Source organism: Dipodomys merriami, unplaced genomic scaffold (genome assembly GCF_024711535.1).
Source record: "Dipodomys merriami isolate MVZ:Mamm:240054 unplaced genomic scaffold, mDipMer1.0.p SCAF_5, whole genome shotgun sequence".
NCBI classification, from domain to species: Eukaryota; Metazoa; Chordata; class Mammalia; order Rodentia; family Heteromyidae; genus Dipodomys; species Dipodomys merriami.
Window position 1 is genome coordinate 36,813,111 of NW_027206068.1, and position 12,178 is coordinate 36,825,288.

At 35.7% G+C, this 12,178-nt stretch overlaps 1 protein-coding gene across 1 annotated transcript in view; it reads right to left on the minus strand.

Moving 5' to 3' along the window:
* Elapor2 (endosome-lysosome associated apoptosis and autophagy regulator family member 2) overlaps positions 1–12,178 on the minus strand; it is a 146,195-nt gene that overhangs the window by 16,312 nt on the left and 117,705 nt on the right. Inside the window, exons 13-18 of the mRNA XM_069996381.1 lie at positions 8,744–8,881; positions 7,105–7,368; positions 6,273–6,446; positions 3,447–3,636; positions 1,980–2,076; positions 1,081–1,182 (exon numbers count right to left, since the gene is read on the minus strand). Of these exons, the coding sequence (XP_069852482.1) occupies positions 1,081–1,182; positions 1,980–2,076; positions 3,447–3,636; positions 6,273–6,446; positions 7,105–7,368; positions 8,744–8,881 (965 nt within the window). The remainder of the gene's footprint in view (positions 1–1,080; positions 1,183–1,979; positions 2,077–3,446; positions 3,637–6,272; positions 6,447–7,104; positions 7,369–8,743; positions 8,882–12,178) is intronic.

A 12,178-nucleotide genomic window follows, 5' to 3' on the forward strand; every position in this document is an offset into this window, starting at 1 on the left:
TCTCACTGCTACCTATTACTCTTATTCTTGAATCACATTATTCTCTCACCTTGGATAAAGAGAAAAATTAATTCACAGATCTATGTGAACCACAGAGAAGTACTTGGTGGGAAGTGAGTGCTACAGTGGCTTTACACCCCAAAATGAACCGAAAATACTGTGATGCCACTGGAAATATTTCTAGGATACAAAAATACTTTAAGCCATGCTTAGATTAGGAGTTTCAATCCACACATAACATGGAGGAGATAAATAAAAAAATCTCTCAATGGTTATTGCAAAACTGGTAAAACCAAATAAAATCCGTCGTTTTCTTTTTTAAATGTATATTTTTGCATTTTTATGGAGGAAAATATGTAAATAAAACTATGATTGAAAGGGATCTTCATCCTAGTGAGATTTAAAGTAATCTACACCTTGAATAATACATAAATGAAGGAATTAAAATCAGGACACATTTATTTAAATGTCCCTCATGCCATGAAAGCAGTCTTTAAGTTGAGTTTCTTGAGCCCAGAAAATGGCTTGTATTCTCCCTCAAAAATGGCTAGTGTCCTCCCTCAAAGTAGTCTGTATTAGTCACATAATAAGAGCCAGTACCTCAGTGCCAACAAGTCTACTGAACTGAATTAGACTTCATAGATCAGTCTTGCCTTAAGGATTCTGCTACCATTAATCAATAACCTGAAGAACTAGTAATGAATCCTTAGCATTTCACCCGGTAGTGGTTTGTCTAGACGTATACCCTAGGAGAGTTTCTACTCCAGTTCTCAAGGAATGGGAGGCTAATGGGTCAGGATACTAGCTGGAGTTATTTATATATTGTCTATACTTTCAAGAGACTTAGCCACTCGAGGCAAATGGAACAAAGGAGCATCATGAAACAGTCTGGAAAGTAGTAAGATTGGGTAAAGCCTATTCTATCCATGCTTCTACACATCCCTACAACAAAACTTACAGATTCATTTGTCCTTCTGCTTTTTCCCTAAGAAGTATGTCTTTACATAGTAATAATCTGAAGAGTTTTACTTATAAAACCAAATATAGAAGTGGAATAATAATCCCAAAGAAAAATAATACCTGGGAACTGAAATCACACCCGCTCCAGATTTAGCAGGATTACACCTCATTTTCACAGCAGTTGACCGACCATTAATGCAAGATGTTGTAGTTGTGGAAGACCTATTACAAAAGATGTGATGTTTTAAAAAACATATTGTATAGATTTCAAAGACAAAAATATGTGTATAATTGCTCTCATGTTCTAGAAGCTAGTGAAAAAATGTATTAAAGTTCACTAATTTAGAATTTTCATGCAAGGTTAACAATATCACTAGGTAAGGCTATATGCAAAGTTTCTAGGAAAACTATTAGAATTTTAGCCAAAATTATAATCAAAATATTTTTAAATAATAGAGATCATTTCTCCTTGGCATGATGTAGGAATTAGAAGTAATTACTTCCAAGACAATGAACTAGAATCTCTTTATTGCCTAATTTTAAAGAATACATGTCTTTAAAATATATATTGAGAGAAATTATATCATGCTTTCAAAATATACCATGTTTCTTTTTACTAAATCATTTAATGGTCAACATTTTCTGTTTCTGTTTCAGGAGGTTTTGTGCCAGTACTTGAATTCTGGGGTTCATACTCTCAGTGAGCTTTTCCACTCATGGCTGGTGCTCTAAAACTACTGAGATAATTTAAGATAACAGTCTTAGTTTTTGACTGCTCAGGCTAGTATTGAAGTGTGATTCTCAGATCTTAGCCTCCTGAGTAACTAAGGTTATAGGAATGAGCCACCAGAACTGGTAAAGGCCATTTTTAATTGTTTATTAAGCACAAACTATTATGCTAAACACCCAGAGGTGACACAACTTTCTTGCCACTAGGAGCTCGTAGTCCAAAATGACAGAAAAATATCTATGAGTTTTTTATATGCAATATAATCAAGGGAAGCAGCATCTTCACTTACCTATAAAAGAAGTTCACATCTGGTATTTGGCTTGGTGAAGCTGGAAACATATCTTCTCTTATATTAATGTGTTGCAAAGTGGTTTCAACAGTCACTCCTAAATGACATTTACAAAGAAACAATTCAGCAATATGGGAAAAATAGATTTATTCAGTCTCTATGATTCTGAGTAGAAGATAGCTTTACATTGATGACTATCATTTCAGAAGAAATGTATTAAATCAATACAAATGGTGTAAAATAAAAAGAAATTTTTTTAAATCTCCAGAATAGAAAGATACTACTCAGCCTTGTAATTTAGCTTAAGTAATTTCACCTCTCTGGATCTTATTTCTGTGTAAAATGCACACCGCAATTTAGATGGTGTTTAATTTTCCTTCCATTCCTACAATTTTGAATGCCTACTATTAAGATTGTTATCTGCTGCTGAGTTTTGTCAAACAAGCTGGACTACTTTGATAGTTCAGTGAGGGATTTTTTTTGTTTATAACAAATACACACATTTAACAAATCTGCAGTCAGGTGTGGTGGTGCATACTGTGGTTCTAGTACATAGGAGGATCCAAAGAGCCTGGACAATAAAATATGAACATTTTGGGAGAAAAAAAAGAGGTTTCACTAATAATGTATAGTAATCCTCAAACTTCCTTGTTCTAAAGAAGAAAACAAACAAGATTTTTTTTCTATTTATTCTGGGTAAAGTGATATTAGAACCAAAACTCCAGCAGCAAGGAAAGCAACATTTGCTTCTAAGGCCAAGTCCTGATGCTGAGCACAAGCCTAGTAGCTGGCCTTGGTGCTGAAATGTGAAGTAAAATTCCTCTGGAGTCTGAAGAAATAGTTTTCAAATCTGGCTGCACAGCAGAATCATTTATATTAAAATCATATATGCCTGGACCCCACCATGCTTCCTTGGTTCCAATGAACCTGATTCCTAGATCAGGATCACCAGAAACCTGGATCCTTCTTAAAATTTTACCTTTAAAGACCACAGACAGAGATGGGCACTTAAAAATTTACCTTTCAGGCCCATAGTGAGTGCGTGGAAATAAAATTCAGCACCTCATCTTTTCTAACAGCTCATTTCTGGTAGGAAAATGGCTGGTAAAACTAAAAGCACACACCATGATTTGGATTTATATTATTTTTGTTTAGTGTTCTTACTTTTGTCTTTGATTTTTATTTTTAAAATTACTTTTTGTCTTAAAGTCTTAGAAAAACTGATATATGGCACAGATCATCAGAAAATGTATCATATATTAATTAAAACCTAACTTAAGAATCTTCTTGGCATCTCTGAGATGACCAACAGACCCCAAATTGTAGGCTTCTTTACTACTTTACAAAAGACCATTTGAAATTATATGCAGGCCTTAATCATCTATGGGAAACACCAATGCACTGACAAGTTATTGCTACCATAGTATTAAAATATATGCAAGTATATGTTAGTCATGGGCAACTTACCTAAAAATGTATCTGCCAGAATTATGGATTGAGATGATAAAGCTGCTCGGAAACCCTTACTTTCAGATGGAATAATAGTTGATTGGCATACAAATGCTCCTACCAAATTTATGTAATCATCTGACCCTGTAACCATTTCCTTTACAGTAAAGTCAGATATGTTATTGGTACAGAGCGCCATCTTCTTCCCCTAAGAAAATAAAGTCATAAGTGAGAGGTTTCCCAAGCATCAGTCTCTAAACTGAATCTCAGTTAATAGGCCACTCTAGTAAAGTGATGGCTCTCTACAGCAGAGATCCTGATTTAATGGACCTGGGCTGAGGCCCAGGCATTGGCATTTCCTAAAGGCTCCTATGGTTATTCCAATGTTTGACCTGGACTGAGACTCACTGCAGTTGTTCCAGATGCATTCATCCTCCACTACATGTGTCATTTGTTTTAGATGAAAGCCATACAACCCCCCAAAACAAAGGTCATCTATGAAAAGTTCAATTCAAAGAAACCAGCAAAATACTGCTTCATAGGCCTAAATATGGAGAAAAGTTTAAGGCTGAAGAATGTCTAAAAGCCATGTTATGGCAGAGTCTTGAATAGGGATATCCGATTTCTAAACAGTAGTCAACACTCTCCTTACTCACCTACTCTGAGATGTAATGATAATGATAACGATCGACATGTTTACTTACACAGTAAATTGAAGACTTCAAGGGTTTAACTTTTTAAATCATTGCAGGTTAATTGAAAGATATCATATATGAAATATAGAAGAACATTTAAATAGTGTGTTTATACTATAGGCTCACTGCAAAAAAAACAGCATTTTCCATCGTTTTTACAAATAAATGTAAAAAAATTGGCAAGCAATTTTATGTATGCATACACAGGCATCAGGTATAAAGATTTCTCTGCTTAATTTAACTTGCAATTCAAATATACAATTTTTCTCCCCCTACTAGGCCTTCTCATCAAAATACAACTATATTTTAACTAAGCCTAAATAAAATTGTTGAAGCCAATGCAAATAATGGAAAACAGCACTGATAAGAAAATTAGGAAAGGAGGGAAATAACAGACCCAAAGTAGCAAATGAGGAAAAAAGAAAGAGGACAAAGAGAAAAACAAAGGATGGGAGACAAATTATCACAATAGGAGAAAAGAGGTTAAAATGTGATAAATAATGGAAGTGACCTCATTTGCTACCTCATGAAAATATCTTTCATATATATGTATTTACTTCTGAATTGACGGAGGGACCAACCAATCTAGTGAGTATGTAGGATCACCACATGTGAAGTCAGGACAGGACAAAGCACACCATGTAGATTTCATAGAGCTTTTCTGTGGTACTAATGGCTCATTTATTTCCTTTGAACAAGTCTGGCTCAGATATCACTATGAGAACAATTATATAGGCATTTATATAAAGAGAGACATGGAGAAATGCTTTATTGTATTTTCATAGTTGTTAATCATGTGTGTGACACACACACACACACACACACACACACACACACACACACACACACACATTCTTCTCAATCACAACTCCAGGTCTATAGAAATATTGGACATACAGTTCTTTTACTCTCTCATTAACAATATCAACCTCTCCTTTCCCCCACTCTGGAAGTGAATATCTCTTATTATTTATTCACAGACCCTACCTTAACAATTAACATTTGGCCCCACATACTTCCTTTTCTTCAGACAATAATTCTCTTGAAACTCTTTGTAAAACACACAATGAACAATATCAATTTAATAGTTAACTTTAGGTGCAAACACAACTGGATTAAGGAATGTCTATAGAACTTCTAAGGTGCTAATTCCACATGGGTATTTGAGGATGTTCCAGGAGAACACCAGTCTGTGGATGAGTGGACTGGGTAGAGAAGATGGCTCTCAATTTGAGTGGGCAACATTTAATGGCTGGGGCTTCAGACAGAACTAAGAAGCAAAAGAAAGGCTTCCCTGGAGGTTCTCCTGGAGCTGGGTCACTGTTCTCCTACCAGGGACACCAAAACTCCAGATTCTCAACCTCTGAGATTCCAGAACTTATACCAGTAGTGTCTCAGTTTTCAGGCCCTCAATTTCAGGCTGAGAATTATACTATTGGCTTCTCTAGTCTGAGGCCTTTGGACTTAAGACTGAGCCATCAACCAGCATCTCAAGGTCTCCAGCTCACAAACAGCCTATCATAAGAATTCTCAGACTTGATAATCCTGTGCAGCAATTCTCCTAATAAAATCCTCTGATATGTATGGAACATATATAACATATGGTACATATATGACATATACAATATGTGCCATATATCTCAATATATATCATATATATCCTACATATATGATTTTATTACTTCCTATATCTCTAACAAATACATAAACAACAGTAAAACTTTTCTCAAATCATAACTGGTGAAAGAGGTGACATTATCCAAATGCATTGTACTCATAAATTGACATTGCAAACTGTGCAACTTCTTACAGATGTATTTTTAATTAGGTGAGCTTGCAAAACCTGACCCACTTAGATCCCATTTCCTATGAAAGATTGAAAAGAAGCCCTCAATGCACTTGAACTACAGCTCCAAGCCCTGCAGTTCAGATGACTGGATAAGTGCTTTATAAACTAAGACTAGGTGAGGTTGCTCCTGGTAGACAAAGCTGTCAGTATGACAATATGACAGGAGCTAACAGAGGGTTTTAACACAAAGCTAGGCTTGTGAGATTGGTTGTTAGTTCCCATAGTAGTATTCATCAACACAGAGATATCTACTCAGAGCTGCCATAAAACTCCATCTTGCCGTGACAGCTAAGAACTCACCTCATGCCCACATAAACTGATATTGAAGAAATGAAAGTATTTTGTTCCTTTGGAGGTGAAGCTGGGACCATTCATTAACGAGCCCACACTGCTGAGATTGCTGAAGTCATAGTGCAAACTCTGGTTCTCTTTTTCATGATAGAAAAAGCAGTCACTGTAGCAAACTGAGTGGTCCTTCATTTAAAGATTAAAAAAAAAAACAGCATTGCAGGAAATTATTAACTGCTACTAAAAAGCATGTTTCAGAAAGGCCTAAATGAACATTTTCAAAATTTTTCTTCTACTTAAGATTGTATCACTCTGATATAGAAGATTTCTAAATAGATTTTTCTAGGCAAAGGTCAGAGGATTCAAAATTTTTCCAAGTCAGAGAAATTTTCTGAAGTTGGTTTCTTAATAAAAGGTGTTTTTCTAAGAAATAGTAAATATTCCCTGTAGTGCTAGCTTATGCTGATAATTAAAAAAATTCTCATTTACCCTTGATACAACAGTAATCATTGCTTTTCAATCATTGGGAGATATATCCACTGCTTCTCAGATAGCTCCCATAGCCAGTCTATGGAAGAGTTCACTTGTTCTATCACGGCAGTGCACTAGATACCAATTTTTAATATTTTGGAGAGGAATTCTTATTAGAATGATTTTCTTCATAATCTATGTCCCTCATAATTAGCACCTTCATAGTATATTCAGTGCTCAATAAATGTAAGAGAGCTTACATTCTCTTTTTCAGAATAGCAACTTCAAGTTCCTAGAGATAAATGAAGGGAAGCCTCGAGTTTCCCTATTAAAAGGTACTTTGTTAGGCTAACTAAGGTGCAGATCTACTTACCTGAGTGCTTTTACTTCCAGGCCCACAGGGAATACAAGCTTCCTTGCCATAGACCTGATGTATGGACAGGTATGTATCAGGTGGGCACTCTTTGCACTGGTTTGTTTCTTTCTCAATATAGTGGCCTGGAGGGCAGGGGACACACGATGAACCCAATTGTTCAGAACCAAGGGCACAGGCATGGCATGAAGAGGCCACCCCATCAACTGCATTCGTGGTTGTGATAGAATAAATCTTCACCATGTCATTGATGAACCGTCTATTCTAAAAAGAAGAGCAGAAAGAATTGACTCTGCCTTGGAGCCTATATTATGTCAGTATCCACAAAACAACCAAGAACATTATGAAGCTCCACAATTGGCATTAAGCATGTCATACGAGTATAAAGTTGAACACATTTATAGACTTTATATTTGGAGGATCTGTTTTACTTTAACAGAGGAACATTGTCTCTCATCACTGTTTAGTATGGCAAGGGTTGAAAAACCTTGGCCTATAGTTCCTTGGACTAGGAACTATAAAATCTTAGAAGACTAGGACCTCTTTTGCTCACACAATTATTGTGTAATATTTATACTGTGTTATGTTTCTAGCACCACTTTCTTGAGCCTTTTCTTTCCTCCCTAACCCTTTCCTTAGCTCTCCCAGCCAAACTCCTACCTCTACTGAAAGGATGTAGAATAGCACTGAGTTTTTGGGTCTCACTGAGTTTTTGCTACTTGTAACCATGAGTTAATTAAGACCTGGTTTTTAATCAAGCAATGAACATTAGTCCAATATTTCTAAGTGTTTTCAAACAACTTTATGCTTCTGTCTAGGCAAATATAAAAAGAAGGTAAAGAAGTGGTAAGTTTTCATCCTGTGTTTGATCTCTCAAAATGGTTGTTTGAATCCTCTCAAAGAATAATTGGATTAAGTACAATCTGGGGAATTAGTTCCCCACTAAAATTCTGAAGGGAGAAGAGAAAATGCACTATGTTTGCTGTCATAGCAACAAAGCCACTTCTCAACAGATTTTTGCCTTGTTCTTACTCTAGGATGGTCATGTCTATGGAGACCCACAAGAGTAGCAGTTCCTGCTACTATTGAAACATACAATGTGATTTACTTAAGGGAGTATTAGGCCTATTCTAATAAGAACAGTGAGGAAAAAAGAGAAATGAGTCTCTGTAATAACACATACAAAAACATTCTCTACAAAGAAATATTACCATAAAGAAAAGAAATCACACAAATTAATGACTCCTAGATAAATGTCAGATCCGTGCGAGGAAAAGGAATAAAGTTACTCACCTGTCCAATGTCTCAGAAGTTTTAAATACAAGTTTTTTAATTGCTACAATATTGTTTTTCTCTTTGGCTTTGATATTTGTATTTATATGGAGTTCCGAATAATTCAAAGCCATATTATACCACACTATCCAATTTATGCATTATGATTCTTCCATAATGAAAGAGTTTTTCTACTCCTCCATTACATAATCAAATGCCCAATTCCAAGTCAATAGTCTTCTTTGGATTTCAGTAGTTACTTTGTCTATACCTCCACAAGGGGGCATCATCATTGTGTTTTACTAAGTATGTAAGTAGACAAGACAGACAGACAGATAGATTGAATGATTGATTGATTTGAACTTACATCTTGGCCTTGATTCGTTCTCTGGAATGCCCATGTAAATGTAAATGTTGCATTCTTGAAGATGATGTGAGTATATGCTTGCTTCTCTTTGGTTCCACCCCATGACTCCACTACATTGGTACTTTTTCTATTAATATCCTAAAACAATAGGGAAAAATAAATGCAACTTAAGCAGAGTCAGAATTAATCTATATATGTATACATTACAATTATGTGTTTGTGTTTAAACACCATAGAGATTGTGACTATCTGCTGTGCATGTAACTCTATAACTTTCAAAATTCCTCTTAAGTCTTAACAAGCACCTTGTGTCCTTAGGAATACACTGTATCAATGAAAGTGTCAACATAGTTTAAAAGATGTATTGTTTTGTGCCTATGTGTGATTCTAGCTTGGGAAATACACATAGAAGAGGACATATAATTCCTCAAAGTCCTCAAAGAAAATTGTAGCATTCTCATCAAATAGACCAGTAGACCAGCCTTCCATTTCTATGTCCTCACATAGAAAACCTAAATTCCCCTGACCTGTACTTGCAACTTACAGGTTCATCCAAATGCAAGCTAACTAGAATGTTATTCTTAATGTCCATGAAAGACTCACCAGCTCATATTTAAGTTCAGCAAGCTTGGATTTGTGTAATATTTTATTTCTAATAAGCCTTATTCAAGATTTAAAATACAGATTTTAGATATTCCCATCAATAGTCTATCATCCACTTACCTACAAAGAAAATATAATAACTCAAGCAAATAATGTAATAACATCTAATTTATTTAAATGAAAATTAAAGCTAGTCCTCTGTGCAGAAACACTGAAAAATGAATTAAAACTTGGATGGGTTCTCATTTGTTATTTGGATGTTGACAAATCATGTGCCATAAGCTAAAAACATGTGTCTTCCTTCTCCTTTATGATATAAACATAAGAATCAAATACATTATTAAGTAATCATATATGTTATAAGGGGTCATCTTGAGTTCATACCACTGATAGAAATATGGAAACTTCTTGTCATAATTACAGAATCCCATTAACAAATAACCAAATAGTCACCCTTCTCTCCAAAACCCAGCTCAGCATGTACAATGTTTAACTACACATCACAGTTCTAAGTTATAATAAATGGAATTCATTACATAACTACAAATAATATTACCTTATATTTTGTAAGTATTTTAAAAAAACATCTTGTTATTTAGTATCTCCAAAAGTTACTGTTTTGGGAGAGGGGATAAAGGCAACTAGCATGTTCTGATACAAGCTAAAATCTCTGGAATATTTTTGCAAAAATAATGTTTTGCAAAAATAAATAAATAATGTGGACTAGTCATGGTGGCCTACTCTCATGCCTCAAGGCTTTTAAAACACAAATTGCTGTATCTCATTTGCAGAATTCCTCACTTAATAAATCTAAAATGGGTCTCTGGAAACTGCAGTATAGCCAAATTAACATTCAGGGACTGACACAGAATTGCAACTTCCAGTCCAGCCAAGAATAACAGTGTGAGCCACGGTCTTAAATACATGAGTAAATTAATTAATTAATCTTCAGTACAGAGGGGTAGGACAAAATTACAAATAAGAGTGGTAAGACTAAAGAAACAATTCAAATACTATATTCTGATGCAAGAAACAAGAATAGAATCAGAAATCATAAATGAGGTCATAGGACAGCTGAAAGCAATGAACAAACCAAAACGTAAAAGAAAAAATGCAGAAAGCTTCAGGCAGGGTCTGAATTCACGCAACCCCCTTCCAGGAACTGCATCCTGAAAAGTGCTGCCAGGTGTGACTGGAAGACTAGAGTTTAAGCTTTCCAAACCATGATTTTCATAGCAAACATTCCCCAACATACCACACACCCACCCACCCCACCCCCACAGACACAATGCTGAGAAGATCTGAAAACATGTTCTCCCCTTCCAATTCAGACAGAGTATCAGGGCTGGAAGACAAAGTAGATGTAGTAGAACACACAGAAAAGACAAAGAAGAAAAATAAAGAAGTAGGAACACAAGAGGACCACTAAAATCAAAAACCTACAAAACATGGGCATAAAAGGACAAGAAATGCATGATTTAAAAAACAGAAACAGGGCTGGGAAGGTGGCTCGGTGGTAGAGCACTTGCCTTGCATGCTCAAGGTCCTGGGTTTGATTCCTCAGCACCACATAAGAAAAAAGCTAGAAGTGGCGCTGTGGCTCAAGTGGTAGAGCACTAGCCTTGAGCTGAAGAGCTGAGGGACAGCGCCCAGGCCCAGAGTTCAGGCCCCACGACCGGATCCCCCTCCCCCAAAAAAGAAAAAAAAAACAGAAACGTACTTGATAAAGGCAAATATTGAATTTTTTCTCATATACAGAATCTAGACTTTTTAAAACATGAAGGACATGAGTGTAAATTCACATTGTTGGGGTCTGGACCAGGTAGGAAAGAGAAGGTAAAAGAAGAGAATGATGTGTCTAAAGGAGCTGGACAATAGTGGCCCACGCCTATAATCTTCGCTACTGAAGAGGCTGACACTTAGAGGATCATAGTTTGAAGTCAGACAAGGCAGAAAAGTCTGTGGAGTGCCACCTCTAATTAACCAGCAAAATGCCAGATGGAGGGGTGTGGCTCAAGTGGTAGAGCACCAGCTGTGAGAAAGAAAGCCAAGTAAAAGCCCATGCTAAGAAAGTATGAAATACATTCAAGGTTCATTAGTCCCCAAACTTTGGAATGTATCAGAACCCCATCTTAAGGTTTACTTATATATTTCATCCAAGTTCCACTTTCAGTTAAGACTCTGGAGGGACCCTGAAATTTTCATTCCTACCACATTTTCAAGTGATGGTGCAGCTACTATGCCAGGGAATACACTTTAAAAAATTGTCTCTACCTCTATTATTATTGCATACAGGTTATTTTTAATAACAGCAGCACGTATACGAGAGTGGAACTGAAAATAAAACAGAAGACAACTGAACATCTACTTGAGAGATAAGAGAAATTTGAATTTCCATGATGGTACTGACTGTGATCTAACAGATTAAAGAAATAGGAAAGAGAACCAGGACATCTGACAACTTAATGACTGGTGGTGGTATTACAGAAAAATGTGTTGAAGATTATCCATAATCCTTTACTATGTCGGTATTTTTTCATAACAAAATAGTTTGCCTTTGCCTAAGCTGTCAGCAGTAATAAATGAAATGTTGAAATTTCCATGTAGCTCATCTATCAAGGAAGAAATTGTTAATTGACTATTATCTAACTACTGAAAGAGCATTAGTGAAAACACAAAAAGAAAGAAGAGCTATATAGTGGCTATAAATAATATTGAATGGACAACAAACTTCTAAAATCTACTTGAAGTCTTGGTGAAGTTGTTAGTTTTCCTTACTTTAGGAGTGAAAATTTAAATTACATATAGAAAACTCAAACTCTCCATGATCAA